Raw genomic sequence first — 24416 nt, forward strand, 5'->3', positions numbered from 1 at the left:
ATTTAGGTTCCGCCTTCATCTCACAGGCTTTTGCATCATGTGACGTTCGTTTGTGAGGGCCAGCTTCATTACTATCCCTTGGCTATGGAGTATGCAGTGGCTATATGTTTGATGCATTCATGCGCTAGAAACATTCACTGATATGTGCGGCGGATAAGGTGGGGCAATATTATTGATCCTTCTTTGAATGAATGTGCGAAGTTGAAAATATTAACTTTCATCGTAAAGTTTCAGCAAATGAAAATTTTACGAATGTTGGATTTCTGGGATTTGCTTACAAATGTCCAATTTCATGCGCCATCGTTAGAAGTCCGCTATATGTAGGCGGTTTGTCTTCTCCAATAGCAAATTTATCCTCTGTGCACACTCCCGCTCTTTCAGCCATACCTGAAAGAGTATTTGCATGAAATATTTCAATGAATTCGCGAAAAATTTGTTGCAATAGCTCGTGCCAGAAGAAATACGACTAAATGGGAGTGATTACGGTTGAAGGCAAATTAGGCGTGAACATCTACAAAAACCAAGGCTGCATTCGAGAGTTTCCGTGAATACATATGCTTTTTATGAGAGCTTAATTATACTCATTGTGATACATGTTCGTAAATAATACTGAAAAATTAATTTTGAATTAAATTACTGAGGTACTAACAAACCACGAAATTTTCCACTGTATTCCACCATATTTAAATGAAGGGCTAGCTTTAAAACTTTATATTTACGTAAAGCTGTGCCTGACGCCTAATGCACACAAATGTGATACGCATCAGTTCAGCTCTAGTGCGCTATCTAGCTAACTGTGCACTTCAGTCACGATTTTTAGTCCAACTTGCCCTCACTCTTACTTGTGGAACACCGTAGCTTTCGACAGTGGAAAATATTGACCTGTTGTAACTTAGGAGCATGAAAACAACGCCAGCCAGGCTGCCACAGCAAAATTGTTCTTATCTGTGGATAAATTTAAATTGGATACATATTTCTAATATTAAATTATGGGGTTTTACATGCCAAAACCACGATGAGATTATGAGAGACGCTGTAATGGGGGACTCCGCAAATTTGGACCATTTGGCGTCTTTACGATGCGCTTAAATCTGAGTACACGGATGTTTGCGTAATTTCGCCCCCATAAACATGCAGCCGCCGTGGTTGGGATTCGATTCCGCGACCTTGTGCTTAGCAGCCCAACACCATATTAACTAAGGAACCATGGAAGGTAATACACGTTTCTCTTACATCTATTTAAACGCGTCATTCCCGGATTCAACATTGTAGTTAGGCTACATATCGCGAAAATCAATAAAGCTTTAGCCGCCTTATTCGTAGTCAGGTATATTTCACTATTAATTTTCAGTGTACATTAGCAGTGTAATCTTTGTTATTATTCTTTCAAGTAAAGTAAAGGATTACTCCTATAGCAAGGAGGCCCAAGAGTAAAATCTGCGGACCTGCTCTTATTGCTGTGTACATAGTTATTATGAAAAGTATAAGTTGCCCATTATATCACGTAGAAATAACAAAATCACAACAATGTGTCAGAAAGAATACATAAAATACGTGAAGCGGGTGAGATATATATGAAGTGTATGCAAAAAACACAAGACAAATTATCAGCAATCATAACTGAAAAACATTCATTGAAAAAGTAGTGATTACAAAAATAGAAAATAATGATTTTTCTCAATTAAAAACATAAAAAACATGTACAGGGTGTCCCAGGTAATATTAGCCAGAGAAAAAAAATACGCAAATGCACGTAGCTTGACAGAACATAGGTAAAGTTGTTTGCCGTCGTTTGGACATACTCAAACTACTGTTTTTCATTCCGCCTAACTGAATAATTAGTCCTAATTATTTATTGAGCTGCTGAAATATTATAGTTAGAATAAAAATGTGAATGTAAAATTGTAGAGCGACGCAAAAAACTTCCGATACAGCTTTCTGTTGCTCAATACGCGCTACATAAAAAAATTTTTCCGAGCGTGAAAGATACCAGTGCATACACACAATGAGCCTCTGACCCACATATGAGACGCGCAGCCATGAAAAATGGCTCATACCCTTCTCGAGGACAAATTACGGCCATCAAATGGTCGCAAATACCTTGCCACGGCTAATAAATTCTTACCTAGAAGCCGGCATTGACATCCATGCCTTGACACCATCGGAGCTCATCTGTCTGGTGAAAACTACCATTTAAATCGCCATGATTCCGTAAAACCATATGCATTCAATGAAAGAAATGTAATTTATTTGATGTAACCCACTGTTCTTTACTTTTTTCATTTCTGAAAGTGTTCTTTGCCACCGGTCTGCCAATATGTAGAGGGGGCCAGGGACCACTCAAGCTGCCAAAAAGCAGCTTTTACCTTGGCCCCCTCCATTTGCTTGTAAATGGGCACAAATAAAATGAAATGAAAATGAAAATGAGCTGCTAGTCACGCGACAATCTTACATTCATTCGGGGGCCTCTTTCACGCTCGGGAAAACACTTTTATGCGGCACGTATTGAGCAACGGAAAGCTGCATTGGTAGTTTTTCAGGTCTCTCTACAATTTACTCATTGACACGTTCAACCTAATGAAAATATTTGAGAACAAGAATTATTAATTATGACCAATTAACTAATTAGGTAGAATGAAAAAACACAGTTTGAGTATCTCCAAGCGACGGCAAATAACCTTAGCTTTGTTCTGTCAAGCTACGTGGCATGGAATTTTTTTAAAACTCTGGCTAAAGTTAGCGGGGACACGCTGTATAAACACAGCATATTAGAACTATGTGTAAAATACGAAATAAATTTACAGCAATAATAATTGAAAAGCAGGGAATGTAAAAGTAGTAATTATAGAGACACAAAAGTAACGATATTTCTAAGTTAACAGAAAGAAGGAAACCATGTATAAGCTAACCAAAACAACATAAAGGAACGGGCACATGTAAAGTGAATTTATACACAAGACAGCGATTCTAATACCTTACATTTTAAATGTGTTTTAAAGACTAAACTGAAATTGATGGCTAATGTTTGTTGGGAGAGAATTCTAAAGCGCGACGCCAAACGAACTGCGCAAAATTACCATAATGAGATTTATCTCTGGTAAGGGAAGGCTATTGTTCTCAGAAAATCTTGTGTTATTTGTGTTAACAACATTATTAATGGACACGTTGGTAATAATTATGTCGCAATGAATTGGAAAAACCACAGTGATGGATAGGTTATGCTGAAATAGATGCGTAAGAGGTAGAATACCGAGTTATTGGTAATGGGTGCAAAATTAAAACGGAAGCTGTTGAAGATCATAAGCTTTAATGCTTCATTTTGAAGGCATTCAACATGATTTAGATGTAGACGGTAAGTGTTCCCCACGAGAATAAAAAGTATAATAGATGGCAATCAACGTAACAATCATACTATCGAAAGATACGAGATGGAAAATGCCTTCCTCTTTGGATGATAACGTGAAAACGAAATCATATTTTGTCAGAAGATTTTATGTATTTGCGAAGAATTACACGTAAAAAACACTAACACTAGCGCAATATTATTACTCAATGATACGCCCGTAGAAGATAATATTGTGGTTGTTGTGAAAAAAATATAGAAACCGGCGGTGTAACCCATTTGATAGATGGCAGTTAGTGATAAAAAAGAATGCTGTGTGAACATAATGAGTCGCCATAAAGAATGTGCGTAGGGCACCAAAATAAATTTTCTTACTTCAAAGTGAATAATTGGTCACATTAGACGTTTAGGCCATATGCATGAAAAAATGACAACTCTAACTACAGCAGGTGTGCTGATAGGATTTAATTGAGTCAGAGGACGATGAGCCTCTTTTAACGACTTTGTAAATATGTTGCTAGCGCTAGCATTTATGTATTGTACTGGTTTAAATTTGTCATATATCTTTGAAATAGGATATATGTATTTTGGACGTAACTAAAGGAAGACAGCGCCACAGTAGCTCAATTAAGAATACCTTGATTTTGTTGAGTTCGTTGACCTTGACAGTGTTCATAAAACACACTAAAGACGAAGACGGGGGGCCATCTACAAGCGCCCGCCCTGTCGTATGTGTTCGTGTCGTCTTCGTCTTTAGCGAGTTTTATGAACACTGTCAAGGAGAATGAACTCCGCCAAATCAAGGAATTGTTAATTTCTTCCTACGATAGGCTTTATCATCTCATCACCGACTACATTCGACCTTGCCATCTCCTGCATTAACCTCATAGTCATATGCACCTACCAGCCTCGAACATTGTCGTTAAGTGCTCGTGCTGTCGTATGTGTTCCTGTCGTCATCGTGTTTACCGCGTTTTATGAACACTGTGGAGTTAAAGTAGTGCCTCCTAACAAATCGGTACCTGCATACCGGAATATTTGTGCTCCCTATTCTGTCACCATCTGCAAAGGAACATGTAGCACCTACCGCCCACGTGTTTTCTGAAATATAAGCGGTAAACATTACGTGTTTCTCTAACTGGTGGCTTCCTTTTGATGCATTCCTTAGAAGATCGGTACATCTATATGTATGCATTTTCCTGCCTACCATAATCGTCTCCGTCGGAAAATATTTGTCGGGAGGTCGAAAAGTTCACGGGTGCGGTTCTCTAAAATAATTGATTAGGCGAATGTAGTATTTCATACAATGAGCTGCAGTTATTTTTGTATAGCTTTCTATCACATTGTCGCGTTACCAACCTGCCTATTACAAACCTGAATTAAGAAGGAACTTGGCAATTTTGAGAAATAGGACATTTCCTTGCCGTTTTTTTCCTCTTTTTTCTTTAGTTTTTTTTCTCTCATTTATAGCCTTTATAAGTATTTTGGTTTGTTCTGTTGCGAATGCCTTAAACTACTGTTTTAATTGTACGACTAGCTATTTTTATATTACTTTACAGTTTGTACATATACTTTGAATAATCTTCCTCATAGTGACTATTGTATTGCTGTTTTATGCCTTGTATTTCCTTTAATGTATATATTTTCTAACAGGAGGTCCCCTTTCAGCCACATGCTCTGGGACCTCCTTCTGTATACTTATGTAAACATGTATGTATCCTTCTTAAAGAAATAAACTGAAACTGAAGTATGAGAAGTTCTGTGGAAAGGCTGAAGAACGCTCCCAACAAGACATCGTCAAGGGCACGCGACGACTTTACTGCAGTGTATAGTCACCCCAGCATAGGTTTTCTCATGGCAATGAACTTCTCAGATGTATGCAAAGTGGAGGTTACTATTGGGAGGAGGGAGAAGTATGAGTTCAAAGTGCTTTTAATGGTGGTAGTAATGAAAATGGAATAGAAAGTATTCGTGCTCACCATCGATCTCAGCCGTAAAAGTGCCGTTAATGTAATACGTAAGGTCTTCTCTGTAAAACACGATATATTTCCGATATAAGTTAACGCCGAATACAATCTCTAGATATCTATTGCGCAAAGTGTGATGGAAAGCGACAGGTAATATTAGCTCATGCACTGAAACTGTAAAAAAAAAATTTAATGCGTAGTTCTGACCTAACAGCTAATGGAAGTAGTAAGATCGAAACAGTTAACACGCATTGGGAACCACGTCACTCATACACGTCTCTTAAAGGCATGACAATCGTAGTCTTGCCTGGTAAATATGGTGTATCTCGGTAAATATGGGCGAAATTCATTCACCTTGTACTAACGTATGTGAAACTAGAAGCGTAAAAAATTAAATAAAGAAAACCTGCCATAAACTGCATAGAAGGCTGTAATAAAGTCTTGCATGCGACCAGCCGTCTGGATTTTCAGTATAAGGGGTAATTATTTTATTTCATGTAATATTCCCTATTAACTAACTCTATCTACTTTAAAGTGCACGCACATAAAGCAAGAACCCACATGCCAGCCAAACACAGCTATCCAACGATAAAACGGACGCCGACCAATACCATTTAAAAAAAAGAAACCAAGACATTTCGGCTCCCATACGGGGGCCTTGTACACAATGAAAGTGAACATACGGGGCCCTTGTTCACTTTCATTGTGAACAAGGCCCACGTATGGGAGCCGAAACGTCTTGGTTTCTTTTCTTTGAATGGTATTGGTCGGTGTCCGTATTACCCGTGACTATGAGCAATCCCGACCAGACGAGTTTTTGTCAACTCTTGATTTCCCAGCTTTCCAACATCAAAACAGTGCTCCCGGCCCGCTTGCAGTTCTACTTTTGGTATACTGTTCCTCTGTTCCGTGTTTCCTTCCTCATATTTCGCCGCACGTGTGCGCCATCTTAAGCGTATCATCAGGTGGCACCCAGCCACAACTGCGTAGAGCTAGTGTCGGAAATCTTGAACACTGCGAAACTCTGGAGGCTTCGATTCGTAGCGCTAGGGTCTACAGTATATGAGTCAAAACATGCAGTTTTAGATGTTTGTTGTTTTTTTAAGCAATAGTATGAAATATTATTAATGAGAATACGGTGTTGTAAATGTTTTAAACTGGGATGAGGTCCCTTAGAAAGGCAGGCTGACGTTTTCATTAGAGGACCTATTTTCGTCAAAAGTGGCCTTGTCATCTTGGGCGGGTTGCTTTTAACAGGTTCGTAGCATGACATGACGTGGGGTTGTTGTGGGTGGCGGCTGCCTGTAAAGGAGAGACTGTCTACCATTTATTAAACAAAATAGCATTATCCAACTTCCCGAAAGAAAAAAAAAACTAGTCTAGTGTACAACGCCACGGGCAGGGGAGGCGGACAGGGTTTCTGCAAGTTACAGAAACTACAAAGCGGGGCTGTCAGTTTGCAATTATAATTGTTGCACTGCCTCCACATCATGTAATTTTGCTGAACTAGAAGTCAGGTCACGGATTTGGAAAGAAAGCGTTTTTTATCTTATAATTGATTGTTCGCCACTGATATATTTTATAAAAGAGAAGTGTAGGAAGCTCAAGCGAATTTATGCCATTATAGATATCTTCGGTCTTCCCAAATCCGTCAAACATCGAGGATTATAATAACCGCCTGGAAGCCAACAGTTTTATCAATAAAACCTTCTCAAGTAGCACAGGCGAATCATGTAAGAAAATAACCCGTTGTGAAATTGAAAAAAAAAAGATACTAAAATGGTCCTAAAGACGCACATACCTCGTCAGGTGAAAAACAATGTCGCAATATTCAGTGGTACATATATTCACATAAGCCGTGGTCTTGTTTAGTGTCTCTTCAGCATCAAAGCCACACACAGGGATGTTCTCCTCAGATACATTGGTGCGGTTATCGCAAACCTCGTTTCCAAAAACAAATTTGTCCTTGAATAACACAAAGATCATTCAGGTTAGCTGTAATGGAGGCAGGCTCCGACATCCTCGTCATTTTGCGGTATCAAACTACTTTCAGCGCACTCACTATTGTGATCAGAGTGTGGATGGTATAATCAACTCTGAAGAGAAATGCTACCCTACAGGCTCTGCATAAACAAAGCAAAAAATAACGCGTTGCATAGCATGAAAACAAATGGAATTGTACGTAATGCATTTAGGTGCATATAGGTTATTTGACTGCTTTACGAAAGTTCCGGTTCATATAGTTTTCAACATATGGGTTGTATATGTATATTTTCTTGCTACGACTTTTTGATTTAAATCGCACTTTCCTATAGAGCGCCCTTTTGGCACTATACTTGTATGCCTCAGTTTGAGACCAGCCTTCATCAACGTTTTATAGGCGTAGGCGCAAGACAGCTATTTATACCCAATTGGTAGAGAATTGGTGCCGCTTGCGGAATAAGTTGAAAAAAAACTGAAGTTTCGCATAGAAACGACAACGAAAGTGGGGTGACACACAGTAAAATAAATACCTGCGTTATCTTCTCATTAGTAACATGCAATACACATCCACTCGGGTACTATATCACCAAGAAAGTGCTAAAATGTACTTAGCAAACATATTTCTAAGAAGCGCAGCAACAATCCCACCGCAAACAAGCCTAAAATATAATAACCTGATGCCAGGAGTAGGTTACCTTAAGGAGCATAATTCTAAGGCCTTAAGGAACCGTGCATATGCACAGTGAAGCTGAGATAGCATGGCTGCTACATTTCGCAACAAATACCAGATAATAAGCTGCAAACACCTCATCACCTTCGTCATGAGTGCTAACATAAAACATAGGAAATTCATTTTCACAATGTGCAACAGTATCCACACAGGAGACACATTAGGTGAAGCATTAGTAATGAGATTACATATTTAGAAAACGTACACTTCTTTAAAGGCATCGCTGTCCCGCGAGTAAATGAGTAGCAAGCGTAGAAACGGAGGAAGCTACCACCATTCAGGAAAGTGAATAGGCGTAGGTGAGTCAACAAAAACTAACAGTTGCACCCAGGGGACACTACTGGAATTGGAATGAGAAACAGACCTCAGCCCACAGTCAATGGGTAGTGTGTAAGTGTTTGGCCGGAAATTAAATCTACTACCTAGTATATTTAGGGGTAAACTCGCTAAACTAAACGCACTTGCTCTTTGAAATACCCTTGGCTATTTTTAACCCAAATAAATTCAGACAGCGATTTGTGAAAGAACTGGGACTTCAATCGATCAACCATGGCTGAACAAGACTAGGGCGAACGTTTCGACATGGGAACATTGTATGGGTATATGTGTGCTCGTCGAAACGCTGGATCCTACCTGAGAGATTCTGGCTTGCACAATTGTAAAACATGTCTGTTCTATTAGTCATGGTCCCGTATTGCATTATTTTCATATAAGTCGCATAAAATATCTCTCTCATTTTCTCTTCTAACTTGACGTTCTCATCTCTTGTACTTACGCACAGATTTAGCTTCTGGTTCAGTCCGAACCAAATCACCAATATATCTCGTATATCTGTCAAGGATTACAGCAGGGCAGATGATATCAGTGTTATTGATTACATTGAAATAATGCTAGATAGATAAGTCTTTTAAAGTCAGGATTTGAAAATGTGAATGACTTATGTTTGAAGTTAAAACGAATACTAGCGTACTATGAAGAAATATTTATCCCAACAGTAAAAAAGCGAGTAAATAGGAATACACCTTGGATTACACGCAGCATTATCCACCTCAAAAGAAGACTACAACGAATGCGTAAAAAAAACAACGTTGATGCTATAAATAAGCTTTCGCAAATGCTCAGAGCAGAAATTTTTTCATCAAGAAGCTATTTCATCCCAAATACACTGACCAATTTTATGACACACGAGCCAAGAAATTTCTGGCATTACCAGGAAACCGGAGGCTTCGATCAACCAAATGGAAATAGACGGAGCCATTAGAGATGACCCAAACTGTATCGCGAACGCCTTTAATCACTGTTTCCAGTCTGTGTTCACGCATGCTGCCTCAGAATTCCATCAAACGGAACAGAGTTCCCGCATGCTGACCTTGTCCCAATAGAATGCGGCATTCTTAACTTACTGCTACTGCTTGATAAAAAGAATCGCCTGGGCCCGACGGATTACGCAATGCTTTTCTAAAGCGGTACGCGCACCAACTGTCTCCCCTTCTTCAAAAATGTTCCCCTTATTCACAGAAACAGCATCCGTGCTAACCGACTGGCTTTGTGCGAAAGTGGTCCCGCCAATAAAAAAAAATGGGAATATGCTCTTAGTAAGTATTTATAGGCCGAGATCACTAACCAGTTCTTTCTGCAAGTTAATGGAGCACATAATTTACAAAGCAGGCATAACCTACCTGGAAAGCAACAAACTTTTATATGGAAACCAGCATGGGTTTAGGAAAGGACTATCAACAGTGACGCAATTACTTGAAATTACACATGAATTCGCGGCTGCTATTAACTCTGGTTTGCACGTGGATGCAGTGTTCGTTGACTTTGCAAAGGCCTTTGATTCTGTGCATATCGTAAACTAGTTGAGTAGTTTAATATTATTGGTAATAATTAAAACATAGTTCCCAGTATTGCAGCTTACCGCTGAGCCCGTACTCATTACGTCGAAATAAAAAATGCCAAATCCAATAGCCTAGACGTTTGCTCTGGTGTTCCACAGGGATCAGTATTAGGACCTACACTTTTCTTAATCTCTATAAATGACATATTCTTCTGTGTCACTCCATATGTTGTACTGAGATTGTTTACAGATGACTGCGTTGTGTACATTGCGGTTCGTTCACAAGATGACCAAAATAATTTGCACTTAACACTGACTAACATTGATTCTTTGTGTAAGACTTGGGATATGAAAATAAATGTCAGCAAAACATCATCTGTGACAATAATAAGGTAAAAACGCCCATCTATTTCACTTACGTTTTATCAGGATCTGCTGCGACGCATAATAATGAAGTAAAAACTTGGGGGCAACATTTACTGAAAAATTGAGTTGAGAATCCCACATAGATAACATATGTACAAAAGCATACCGACAACTTGGTTTCATCCGACGAGAATTGTCAGCTGCACCCCCGCATGTAAAACTAAACGGCTATAAAACTCTAGTAAGACACTTTCTTGATTACAGCGCCATAGTTTGGGACCCCTATCAATCTTGTCCGAAAACGGAACTTGAAAGAATTCAAAGCCTAGCACTCCGTTTTATTTATTCCCGTTACTCCCGCTACGATAGCATGACACTTCTCCGTAAAAGGGGTAGCATCTCGACGTTCCAATGCCGACGACTGACTGCATGTATGAATTTTTTTTTTCTGTTATATCATGAATGCATCAGCATAAATAAATATGCGTACCTAAAGCCATTTCACCACCGCTCCAAAAAAATCAACCACATGTGCGTACGACCATTTGCTGCTAGATGTGACTTATATAAATTTTCATTTTTTCCCTCGATACCTGGAACTGTGGAATAACCTGCCTCCCCATATTATGAATGATGTGTCACTTGATGCTTTTGTTGCGAATATTGAATATTTCTTTGAAGAGCAGTCCCTTTTGAAAGTCTCTTTGTAGCCATATCTTGATTATGAGTAGTAGGGTGCTATAACGTAAATTTATTCCAACCTTTTCTATTCTAACTCTGCAATCAGCCCTCTGCGATTGGTAAAAAACGTTTTTGGACCACCCCCACTATCCCAGTCTATCACGCGACGTTTCGAAAACCACGATAGCTCCCCATATAGTATAACGTGTACACACTGATTATGCATGATTTGTCCGAACAAAAGAAAAATAGTTATTTCTGATTCGACGCGTTTTCTCCATTAGCCCTCGGCTATTGGTGAAAAGTTTTCAGGCTGCACCCACTTCATCTGCCTGTCACGCGACGTCAGAACACCGCAAAACCTTACCGCGTCAAAGAGACGTGTAGGCATCAGAGATGCATTAATACGCCGAACAAAACTCAATTTTCTTCTGAATAGCCGCAGGCTGCCCCGTTCCGAATGGAATAAAACATGGCTGCCTCCGATCGCTCAGGCACTGGCTACTTGCACCTGCCGGAGAGCATGGGTTTATTTGCGTATAACAAAACTTTTTGCGTGGCCGTGTAACGTTTTCGAGCACTTTCGGTGCGGTTACAACCTTGTTGTGCCAACTTTTGTTTGTTGAGGATCCGTTTTAGCGTCATTCTAAAGCTTCCATTGCGTGTCGCCACGATTTTTGACCAGCCAACGCAAGCTAAATAAGGGAAAGTGGACCAAGCGCCCACGCCGGTACCGCCCTTTTCATCGGGTTATCGATTTTCAGTGCAATGGCTCGGCCGCATCGAAAACCTCTCCACTGGCGCGTGCTCCACGACTCTTGTCAGCCACTTAGATAAGACAAGCTCCTAAGTGTAGGCAATGCTATTCGTTTTTCAAGCAAACAAAACTGACATCCTATGAACGAGGAGAGCGTTTGATTAGTCTGTTCAGACAACCCTGCGGGTGACCGCCCAATGATTGCGTCGGCGGTTACGGAAGTTTGACGTCACGAGCTCGGAAATAAAACATATTGGAATAGACTTATGTTATAGGGCCCATGTATTGAATTATTGTAGAGCTCTGCACACTTTTGATTCGTTTATTTATGTAAGCTATGTGTCTTTTAATTCATGTTGCGGAATACCAAAATTGTTGTTCTACCTATTCTTCATTCCACTCCCCTCAGAGCCTGAGAAAGGCTCACAGTATTATGAAATAAATAATAATAAATAAATAAAGGAGCAGTGTCGCTCATGCAATCACGTTCGTGGAAAGTCAATGAGTTGAAGACATTCAAAGTGCTCAGAGACAACATCGCAACAGAGAAATTGTGGTGTGTTGTATTTGTAATGGTACTAAAATTGCTTACCTCAACCACAAAGACGGTGTTGAGTTGAAACTGCATTTTCGGACATTCCATATCGCTATATCGCAATGCCACCTTGAACAAATCGAAGATCAACAAGTAAACCATAATTAGCGTTCATACATAATTTGAAATATTGAATTGCCGAGAATTGACCGGCCAGCTAAAGGTGGCTTTAAAAATGCCAATTTTTGAGCGTTCCTACGTAGAATTTATCTGCAGACATAAGCTTTTACACATTTAGACACAACGAAGTGATTCATGAAAATTTCCAGTATTTTGATCATCTGACAATCTTACCTATTTAGAGAGGATAGCTATGACAGCCTAAAATATTTAGGTTCGTTTAGCATGCACACTTCCCAGTGGTTTACATAGACAACTTAGATATGCATACTTTTACTTTTATTTGCGTTAGAGGTTATAAGCGTTTTATTACAATAACGCCATCCTCGGGAACACTTGAAAACATATATTGCTGGCTTGCTACGACGAAACATTTTATCAGTGGGTAGAATTACATAGCTTAAAAGTAGTTCGTGTAAGGCGTGGTGAAATGGTGCATAGTAAGCCGACAAATGATTGACAGTTGCCGAATCTTTTTAACCTTTCATTCTTTAAGCAGTTTCACAGCAGCGCCTCGTTTAGGGATGCTAAATTTACCTGCCTATTATTTTATTAGAATATGCCAGCCGAGGATTGCGACGCTTCTTAGACACTTGTTTCAGTGTTCTACCCGTGTCATGCTTTGTTTAGTACCATCTTGTGACTGCTAACCACCAATACTTTTATTCGCGCTCTATGGTTTTCACTTAGTGCAATTAAAATATCAAACGGGTTCAGACAGCAACCTTGCGGGCGTCTTGGAAATATAGTGTAATAGTAATTAGAGAACCAGATTAGACAACCGTTGGACCATTAGGGTGGCAGAATGGGTACCAAGAGAAGGAAAGCGCGATAGAGGACGGAAGAAAACTAGGTGGTGCGACCAAATTAAGAAATTTGTAGGTGCTAGTTGGAAACGGTTGGCGCAGGACAGGGGTAAATGGAGATCGCAAGGAGAGGCCTTCGTCCTGCAATGGCCATAAAATGCGCTGATAATGATAATGATGAGTAATGAAAATAGTCCCTAAACACAGTTGAAGTGATGACTTGGAGCAAACGTCCCGTAGATTATTTCTCTGCACTGCGTTGCACTATACGCCTTTCAAGCGATATTATTTAATATACAGAGTTTACCTTAAATAATGAGTCAGGAAAAAAAGGTAATTTATGTTCTTTTATTGCCAGCAGAGCAAATTGATCAACAGGATGAAATATAATTTTGGAAGCGAGGAATAAAGAAAAGGGATTCGACCCCTGCATTCCCTGCAGGGAGACTGATTGGACCGCTTGTTAATTTTTCTGTGTAAGTAAGCAGTGCAAATGGCAGCCAAACACGTTACCAAGACAACAATGAGCGCTGCCTTGAAACTGAGGCAACATTGTTGTGTGAAGAGTATAATATACCATACTTTTCAACGGGAGAGAAACATTTGACATCTCCAAGAATTACCAGTACGTTTTAAAAAAATCCCCTCCATTCCACCCATTAAAAGTGCATGTATAGCGAAGTTTGTGCGGGCGCTAGACAAGTACCACCACCACATGCGACGTACGTAACGCGAACACGCACGCATCCATTATTCTAGGCGTCTTACAAGCGCAACTGCTCTATTGGAGCAAATGAATGTTTAAAAATTATTTGCGTTCGAAAATGCGTAGAGTACGACTTACACACAAGTAGCAGACGTGACAGCTCCGAATTGTTATTTTAATTTATGAGAAAACAAATCCCTCGCGGAAACTTAAAGCCAAAGCACTTTTCCAACTATTGTTTGAGATCTATCTCAGTGGCCACAGCCGCTACGTGGCGGTACCATCAGCACAACAAACATCCTCATTCCTTTCGGCCCTCTGCCTAGCCCAAGTTTGGTATTATTGCGGTAGCAATTAAATTGACAATTGCAGCGGTGGTGTAGAGGTAGAGCATATGTCTCGCATGCAAGAGGACCGTGGTTTGAATCCCGGTGCCGCGGAATTTTCCACCGGATGAAAAAAAATTCGGCGAGTTGATAAAATTGCTTACAGGGGCCTGGAGTGCAGCCTGATTGCGGTGACCAGAACCGGCAATGCACTCCCTCACCAGAGCCGGATTCGCCACCTGGTACAGTACTTGGCCAGAGCCACCTAAATGAATACAATAAACAAATTCCCGCCCTCAGTTCCCAGCAGCTGCGAAGCAACTGACCACAGCAGTGGTCAGACCTGTGACGCAGCAGATGGTGCTAAGAATCTCTTGGTCCGGACAGGCCACCATTGGAATCTGAACCTGGCAATGTTTAACGCTAGAACGTTATCTAGTGAGGCGAGTATAGCAGTGCTATTGGAGGAATTATCGGGCAGTAAATAAGATATAATAGGCTCCTTGAGGTTAGGAGGACAAAAGAAGCATATACAGTGCTAAAAAGCGGGCACGTCCTGTCCTACCGCGGCTTATCTAAGAGAAGAGAACTAGGAGTTGGATTCCTGATTAATAAGGATATAGCTGGTAACATACATGAACTCTACAGCAATGACGAGAGGGTGGCAGGTCTTGTTGTGAAACTAAATGAGAAGTACAAATTGAAGGTCGCACAGGCCTACGCCCCTACATCCAGTCATGATGACCAGGAAGTCGAAAGCTTCTATGAAGACGTGGAATCAGCGATGGGTAAAGTGAAAACAAAATACAGTATACTGATGGGCGACTTCAATGCCAAGGTAGGCAAGAAGAAGGCTGGAGACAAGGCAGTGGGGGAATATGGCATAGGCACTAGGAATAGCAGGAGAGAGTTATTAGTAGAGTTTGCGGAACAGAATAATATGCGGATAATGAATACCTTCTTCCGCAAGCGGGATAGCCGAAAGTGGACGTGGAGGAGCCCGAACGGCGAGACTAGAAATGACGTAGACCTCATGCTTTGCCCTAACACTGGCATCATACAAGACCTGGATGTGCTCGGCAAAGTGCGCTGCAGTGACCATAGCATGGTAAGAACTCGAATTAGCCTAGACTTGAGGAGGGAGCGGAAAAAACTGGTACATAAGAAACCGAGCAATGAGTCAGCGGTAAGAGGGAAAATAAAGGAATTCAGGATAAAGGTACCGAACAGATATGCGGCTTTAACTGAGGAAGAAGATCTTAGTGTTGAATCTATGAATGACAATCTTATGGGCAGCATTAAGGAGTGTGCAATAGAAGTCGGTGGTAACTTCGTTAGACAGGATACCGATAAGCTATTGCAGGAGACGAAAGATCTGATTAAAGAACGCCAATGTATAAAGCTTCTAACCCTACAGCTAGAATAGAACTGGCAGAACTTTCGAAGCCTGAAGGCAGTGAAGAAGAAATTAGGAATAGTTAGTTAGTTAGTTAAATGGGGTTCAATGGCGCAAAAGCAGCTAAGGCTATGCTGCGCCAAACACGAGGTGTTTTAAAATCCAGTTTATGAAGGAGAAGGCTGTGTTAATAATCTATATTTTACGTAAAAATCCAGTGTCCTCTAGAAATTTACGGACGTCACATAATGGGACTAGCGGATCATCACCTAAAATTAGAGCAAGGTGTAAAGGTATGTGTAGTTGATATAATTTGTGCAAAAGTGTTCGTCTGTGTGTTTCAGTCTGCGTACATGTGAGTAATATGTGCATAACTGTTAGTGGCTGTTGACATTTCTCGCATGTTGGTGTGTCTTCTTTCCTAAGTAAGTAGTTGTGTGTGAGGTGTGTATGCCCAATGCGTAGTCGGCATAAAACTACTTCGATGAACCGCTCCTGATGACAACATGACTTCCATTCGCCAACTATGGGTTTCGTGGGATGTAGCTTGTTGGCGGCACAACGGTCCCATTCGCGTTGCCATTTTGCCGTTAAGGCTTTTCTAATTGCACGGATGCTATCATTATATGGGAGTGTCGTGTTTGTAGTGCCTTTGTGCGCTGCCATCAATGCACATCTATCAGCTGCTTCGTTACCCGGTATCCCAACATGGCTTGGGACCCAGCAGAAACGAATTGACCTCCCATATTTGTTAAAAGCCACAAGGTTTAAAATGTCTCCAATAAGGGGTTCACATTCAGATTTCAGATGTAGAGCCTTCAGTGTGCTTAAAGAATCTATGTATATGACTGCATTTTTGTGCTTATCAGCGATAATCTTTTTAACAACAACACATATAGCGAAAACTTCGGCCGTAAAAACAGAGGCGTGTTGTGGCAAGTGAATACTTTTTTCCCAATTTCCCGTTACGACCCCCACACCCACGTGTTCTTTCGTTTTAGAGCCATCAGTGTAATATTGCATGTTATTTTTATATTTGTCCTGAAGTGCACGGAATTCTTGTGTAATGTGTTCGTGTGGGGTGTCTTTCTTCTTTAAATGTGTTAATGTCCAGTCACACAACGGTTGAAAGTCGTGCCACGGGGGCAAACGCTTTGGCTTTCTGGCAACCTGGAGGACTTCGCCAGGAATGTCATAATGCCGAACATATTTCTCATATCGCAGGACAAGCGGTTTAATCATGTTCGGTTTATTTGTATAGTGTAGGCGGGAGTTTCATTGTGTGAGGATGTTGTAGCATATGTGTTGCGGTAATGACTGAATTCTTAGTACGTAGGAAAAAGTTAGTAATGCTCGGCGCTGCTGTAAGGAGGGTTCATTACACTCGACGTATAAACTTTGAATAGGTGAAGTTCTGTAGGCACCACTTGCCAGTCGCAGTCCAAGGTTTATGTACTGGATCAAGTCGTTGGATGTAGGACTGTCTGGCTGAGCCGTAAACCACGGAGCCGTAGTCTAAAAGGCTACGCAGAAGAGACCGGTAAATACGCAAGAGGCACCTTCGGTCCGAACCCCAGTGCTTTTGAGATAGAACTTTCAGGATATTTAATGCTTTATTTTTCTTAATCTTTAGTGTATTAATGTGGGCTAGGAAGTTTAGTTTGGCGTCAAAGGTTACTCCTAAAAACGTATGGTCTTGTTTCACCGGCAGTATGATGTCATTCAATTTTAGGACTGGATCGCTGTGTAGCCCTGGTTTCTGAGAGAACAAAACAGTAACTGTTTTCTGTGTGGAGAAACGGAAACCATTTTTGTTAGCCCATTGTGTAAGTTTATCTATTTTCATTTGAAGCTGCCTTTCACAGGTTGGCAAATTTGAAGCGCGGCAAGCCACTTGGAGATCATCTACGTAAACGGAGTGCATAAGAGACGACGGTATAATCTTACTAACTGAATTCATCTTCACTATAAACAGCGTCGTGCTGAGAACACAGCCTTGCGGGACGCCATTTTCCTGTGTAAATGTATTAGAATGAACTGTACCCAGACGTACCTGAAATGTTCTATTAGACATAAAATCAGTTAGGCAATTCAGCATTTTACCACGGATGCCGAGGTCTGCCAGGTCTCTTAAAATTCCATATCTCCATGTGGTATCATAAGCTTTTTCCAAATCGAACAAAACTGCAAGGCAGTGTTGTTTGTATAAAAATGCATGTCGAATTTCATGTTCTAGACGAACAAGATGGTCGGTAGTTGAACAACCCTTTTTATATCCACACTGGGGCGGTCTATGAGGTTTCTTGATTCTAAAATAAATGAGAGTCTTATATTGATAATGCTTTCATATGATTTTGCCAAACAGCTCGTGAGGGCAATGGGTCTGTAGCTGCTTGCGGATGTTGGAGATTTGCCGGATTTTAGAAAAGGAACTACTATTGCTTTTTTCCACTCTTCGGGCATTATACCTGATTCCCAGGTTATGTTGAAAAATTTAAGGAGAGCTTCTACAGATGCCTGCGATAGATGAGCCAGCATGGCGTAGTGAATACGGTCGTGTCCTGGCGCTGTCTTTTTCCCTGCAGAAAGGACTCTGTTTATTTCTTGTTGTGTGAGGGGGGAATTGTATAGTTCATTTAACGCGCCAGTAGTGGGCAGCTTCTGTTTTTCAGCAGACTGTTTGTACTGTAAAAATTCCTTTGTATAGTTCCCTGAACTGGATACATCACGGAAATGTTCGCCAAGTATATCTGCCTGTTCTTGTATTGTTGTTTGTGTGTCTGGACTTGTAAGTAACGGTATTGTATAAGATGAGTAATCTCCCCGAAACTTTCTAACCTGTTCCCACATGCGTTTAGATGTGACTGAACTGTTTATGGAAGATACGTATTTCTTCCACGATGATTTTTCAGCCTGCCTTCTGATAAATCGTGCCTTGGCTTTGGCCTGTTTAAAACATAAAAGGTTGGTATAGGTGACGTGTCTTCGTAACATACCCCAGGCCTATTTTGAAGCTTTTTTGTTTGTGTGCACTCAGGAGTCCACCAAGGGAAATGTCTTTTTCTCACAAGGCTGGATGTTTGAGGTATCGATTTTTCTGCCGCTGAAATTATTACCGCAGTGAACTTCTCATTAATTTCATTTACGCTCAGTTCATTTAAAAGGACTTCTTCGAGTTTTGCATATTTCATAAAGAGCGGCCAGTCGGCAAGATGTGTTTTCCAGTGACGTGGCTTAGAGTTTATGGTAGGTAATGGGGATGATAGCTTGATAAATGCCGGCAAATGATCACTTCCATATGAAGTGCCCAGGACTTCCCACTTAAAATCGCTAAAAACAGACGGTGAGCAGAAGGCTAAATCTAGGCAGCTAAATTTGCGTGAGCTTGGTGAGAAATATGTTGGTGAACCTGAGTTTAAAAGACATATGCTGTTAGACAAAATAAAATCTTCGATTACTTGCCCTCTTTGGTCTGTTCTATCGCTTCCCCAGAGGCTACAATGGGCATTAAAATCTCCTACAAGAATAAAAGGCTCCGGCAGCTGGTGTATTAGATGTTCCACTTGTCTAGTAGTAAAATGAGTATGGGGTGGGATGTAAAGTGAACAGATGGTGATGGTTTTATGCGATAGAACAGTGACGGAAACAGCCTCGAAAGAAGTATTCAGCTGAACATTTCGTGTAGGGGTGCTGCCCTGAACGACTATGGCGACTCCTCCTGACAACCGGCTAGAGTGTTCGCGGTCCCTTCGGACAACGGTGAAACCTTTGAGAATGTTAGTATTTTTAGGACGAAGATTCGTTTCTTGTAGACGCACTGCAACTGGCGAAAAAGTGTTGATAATGTCTCTGATGTCACCTATATTGTGCATAAGACCTCTGCAATTCCAGTGCACAATGAAAGCCATGATTCTAAAATAAAAAATGTACTGATGTTTGCGAACTTCTTAAAAGTTAAAGATGACATGCGATATGGGACAGTACACGTTTAATGGGCGGTAACCGATCAGGTTGCCTGTCCCTTTTTCTGTATAGTTATAAGGACCTTGTCCTTCTTAGAGCGCTCAGAAGAGCGCTGTTCTTTTGGCGTCAATGGCGCCGGGGTTTTGGTATCGACGTCCACCGCCTTCTCTGAGGCGCTGGATGATCGAGAGCCAGGCGCCGAGACACGCGCCTCGGGCCTTGGCGTTCTGTTTAGTCGTGGGACCTGCGGAACAGCTGTCTGCAGGGCCGTCTTGGATGATGGTGGAGCAGCACTAGCTGCTGCCACCGAGGGGGCGGATGGAGTTGCTACAGGACCACTGACTGTGACCTCTGTAGACTCCTGAGACCGATGCGGCGCTGCCCCCTGCCACGCCACACTAGCATAGCTTATTTGAGGTAAGAGTGAGAGCCTCTTCCTAGCTTCGAAAAATGAAATCTCTTTTATTGTGAGAGCAATCACTTCTTTCTCCTTCTTCCAACAGGAAGATGATCGTGAATACGCTGGATGATCCCCTTTGCAGTTCACACAGCGTGGGGGAGCGTTACAGTTTTCAGATGGGTGATCGTTGGCACTGCATTTCGCGTATGCTTCTTTGCCTCTACATGATTGTGATGCGTGGCCGAACCTCTGGCACTTAAAACACCGCCTTGGGTTCGGCATGTATGGCCTGACATTTATCTTTAGGTATCCTGCGTCGAGAGAAGTGGGGAGAATGCTAGTACCAAATGTGAGGATCACATGTTTGGTGGGTAGTTGTTCATTGTTCCTTCGGATTGTAATTCTTTGAACTTTAATGACATTTTGTTCATGGAACCCCTCGAGGAGTTCTTCGTCACTCAAGCTGAGAAAATCTTCCTCAGAGATAACGCCCCTGCAAGTGTTTAATGAACGATGGGGAGAAATTGACACTTTGATTTCACCAATACTGGCGAGTTCGGAAAGCGTTTGCACTTGTTCTTTCTTCTTCAATTCAATTAGGTCTCCGCTGGTCAATTTCGAGGCTTGGTAGTCTTCTCCAATTTTTTTCTATCAGGCATTTCGCCACCAAGAAAGGGGATAGCTTACGCATACTTTGTGTTCCTTCACTATGCAAGACGTGGTAACGTGGAAAGTTGTCTACGTCGGTTCGGAGGGTAAATTGAAAAGGTGCATCGGTGCGGCCTCTTTTCAGAGGCCGATCTGGAAGTCGCGGAAAAGCTTCTGCCATAATATGGTTTCAAAATTCGGCGGCGGTGGTAGCCACCCACCACCGAGCCCAACAAGGGGACGCTACAAGTTGTGAGCAACCTGCACACGCCAGCTATGCACCGCCACTATAACCTAATGCATATAACCAAGACTGGACATACTACACACGGTTAACCCTTGCCGCCAGGAAATTCGGAAGAAGAAGTGAAAAGAAGACAGGAAAGATGAAAAGGCTAGAGAGAAAGACGAAGATTGAAGAGGAGGACAGGAAAAGGTGACTGCCGATTTCCTCCAGGTGGGTCAGTCTGGAGGTGCCGTTTGCGTGAAGCAGAGGCCAAAGGGGTGTGTTGCCTCCGCCGGGGGGCCTTAAAGGTCCAAACACCTGGCATCGGCTCAACCCCCAGGATCCCCCTTTCCCCGGACACGGCTGAGCCGCGCACGGCTACACGAGGGAGGGTCCAACCCTCGCGTGCTCGGGTACGTGGTGTCGCAACACACCAAACGCCTGCTGACGCAGACGCCCCTGCGGGGAAATTAGGAATAGGCAAGAATGAATGAATGAATGAATGTTTGATGTTTAATGGCGCAAAGGCCAAGTATGGCCAAAGAGCGCCATGTCTGTGGTAATGAGTTTCCAGTGTAATTATGATTTCTATGAAATTGGTGTGAGGTGGCTGTAAAGAGGCCTTAAACACACCCGATCTAAAACACATAAAATCTGGATAATAAAATTATGGCGATGACGTATGACGTGTACTATGAACATTAGGATGCATTTAAAAAGAATTAAAGGATGTGTAAAAATATATCAGGTCATAAGATATGCTAGAGCATTACTGCCTCCTTAGAGCCCTTGAAACACAAGGGCCTGGAGGCATGTGCTATGCGAAACAGCTATCACAACAGCATCCTCTGAAGAGAGGAGGCGCTACGAGTGTGTGGGGCTAATAACATGTAACACAACATCTTTCAGGAAGCCTAGAGCTGCGTTGGTGTGAAAGAGCGCTTCTGGGCCGAGTAACATTACAGGGTGAGGGGGATGTACTGCCGGTATGCTACGGAAAAATGGTTCTTTCTCTCAGATTCGGCTGCCCGACACTCCAAGAGGACGTGGAGGACGGTCAGCCTCTCCCCGCATCTACCGCAGGTTGGATGATCATTTTCAGTAAGTAAAAAGTTATGCGTGCCAAATGTGTGTCGTATTCTGAGGCGACAGAATAGGACATCTGTTCGCCGTGATTTTGTTACGGAGGGCCAAGAACCTAACTGTGGCTTTATCACGTGCAGCTTGTTATTTACTTCTGCGTCCCACATACTTTGCCAGTGGTTTCGCAGTTTCCTTCTTAAGAAAGGCTTCAGGTCTGTGACAGGAACCGAAGCAGTAGGATTAACTTCATGCAATGAAGTTGTTGTGGCCATCTGGTCCACTAGAACGTTGCCCTCAATGCGCCTATGTGCAGGCACCCAGCATTTAATCACATGTTGGTTAGATATATATGCTTCACACAAGACGGAGTAGAGTTCAATAATTACTGGATTTTTGTGGTTATAGAATGACATCAAGGCCTTCACAACACTAAGGGAGTCGGTATAAACAACTGATTTCGGGAGTTTTGATTTCTTTATATGCTTTACAGCCGACAACAGTGCGTAGGCCTCAGCCGTAAAGATACTAGTTTCCGGATGCAGTACATCGGTTTCCGGGAACGATGGACTGACGGCTGCATAGGACACCCCGTCGTGTGACTTCGATGCGTCTGTGTATAACTCCGTGCAGGAGTGTTTGTACTGGAGTTCCCGGAAATGCATTTGGATTTCAATCTCTGGAGCGTGCTTTGTAACTTGTAGGAATGATATATCACATTGTATCAGCTGCCACTCCCAAGGAGGTAGCAGCTTGGCTGGATGCCTTAGGCAAGGCTGGAGGAGTGGGACATGCATTTCATCACTAAGCTCCCTCACACGCAGCGAGAAAGGATGTCGTACGGAGGGGCGATTGCAAAAGAGTGTCGCGTATTTCATATCGTTAACGGTATTAAAACACGGATGTTGAGGATTAGAGCGGACTTTCAGAAAATATGTTTGGCTGATGTATGTTCTCTGCAGATGTACTGACCCCTCACCTGATTCTACATATAACCTTTCAATGGGACTTGTTCTGAAAGCACCAGTGGCCAGTCGGATGCTTAGATGGTGGACTGGGTTTAGGATCTTCAGCGTGCTCGGAGCGGCAGAGTGATAAATCCCGGCACCATAATCCAATCGGGATCGAATGAGGCTCTTGTAGAGATTCGTTAAACATTTCCTGTCACTACCCCATGTAGTCTGGGATAGAAGTTTCATTATGTTCATTATTTTTAGGCATTTTTCTTTAAGATGTTTAATGTGGGGGAGGAAAGTGAGTCTATAATCAAGTATAACACCTAGAAATTTGTGTTCTTTGTTTACAGGTGTCTGTTGTCCACACAGTTCTATGCAAGAATCTGGGATCAGGCCTCTCTTTCTTGTAAAAAGAACACAAGAACTTTTGTTAGGATTGATCTTAAATCCATTATTATCTGCCCACATTGACACTTTGCTTAGGCCATGCTGTACCTGTCTCTCGCACACTGCGAGGTTACAAGATTTGAAAGCTATTTGAATGTCGTCCACGTAGACAGAGTAAAAGATGGCCGGTGGTAATGAAGCACGAAGCGTGTTCATCTTCCCGATAACGAGCGTGCAGCTGAGCACACCTCCTTGGTGTACACCCCTTTCTTGTGTAAAAGGACTTGAAAGTACATTACCGACTTTTACCCGGAAGGTACGCTTGGACAGATAACTTTCTATTAGGTTTAGCCTATTACCATGGATGCCCATTTCTGACAAGTCTCTTAAAATTCCGTAACGCCACGTTGTATCGTACGCCTTCTCCATATCGAGGAATATGGATAAGAAAAACTGTTTGTGTACAAATGCGTCCCGGATATTTGCTTCTATACGTACAAGATGGTCAGTTGTGGAGCGCCCTTCTCTGAAGCCGCACTGATAGGGATCAAGCATTTTGGTCAGTTCAAGGAAATGAATGAGTCGCCGATTAATCATTTTTTTAAAATACCTTACAAAGGCAATTTGTCAGGGTTATCGGACGGTAACTTGCCACTGAGGAAGGATCTTTGCCTTGCTTCAAAGCAGGAACCGCAATGGCTTCTATCCATGCAGTTGAAGGTATCCTGCAGCCCTAATGGTGTTGAAAATTGTGAGTAGTGTAACTTGGGTGTCTTTATGTAAGTTTTTGATCATTTCATACATGATTCTGTCAGATCCGGGTGCAGAGCTCTTGCATGCGCTCAAGACAGCTCTCAACTCGGCAATACTAAAAGGACAGTTGTATGGTTTATTCTGTCAACAATTTCTTATGAGTGGCTTACATTCTTCTATTTGTTTATATTTCAGAGAGGATTGCGAGTAATGGTTGGGACTTGACACGCTCTCAAAGTGCTCCCCAAGTGAATCTGCCTGGTCTTGCAGTGTATCGTCCTGTGTATTTACCAGAGGGAGTGAATATGTTTGTCGCCCTCTAATTCTATTTACCCTGTTCCAGACTTTCGCCTCATCTGTAAACGAGTTAATACTCGATAAAAACATGTG

General features: G+C 41.9%; 1 protein-coding gene across 3 annotated transcripts in view; it reads right to left on the reverse strand.

Annotated features, from left to right (window-relative positions):
• The window catches only part of LOC126543430 (A disintegrin and metalloproteinase with thrombospondin motifs like), a 51213-nt gene that overhangs the window by 14022 nt on the left and 12775 nt on the right, over nt 1–24416 (reverse strand). For all 3 annotated transcript variants that reach the window (XM_072285134.1, XM_072285135.1, XM_072285133.1), the window contains 4 exons: nt 12257–12328; nt 7112–7275; nt 5323–5372; nt 279–387 (listed from right to left, as the gene is read on the reverse strand). In XM_072285134.1, the coding sequence (XP_072141235.1) occupies nt 279–387; nt 5323–5372; nt 7112–7275; nt 12257–12328 (395 nt within the window). The remainder of the gene's footprint in view (nt 1–278; nt 388–5322; nt 5373–7111; nt 7276–12256; nt 12329–24416) is intronic.

The sequence above is a fragment of the Dermacentor andersoni genome, chromosome 10 (assembly GCF_023375885.2).
Source record: "Dermacentor andersoni chromosome 10, qqDerAnde1_hic_scaffold, whole genome shotgun sequence".
NCBI classification, from domain to species: domain Eukaryota; kingdom Metazoa; phylum Arthropoda; class Arachnida; order Ixodida; family Ixodidae; genus Dermacentor; species Dermacentor andersoni.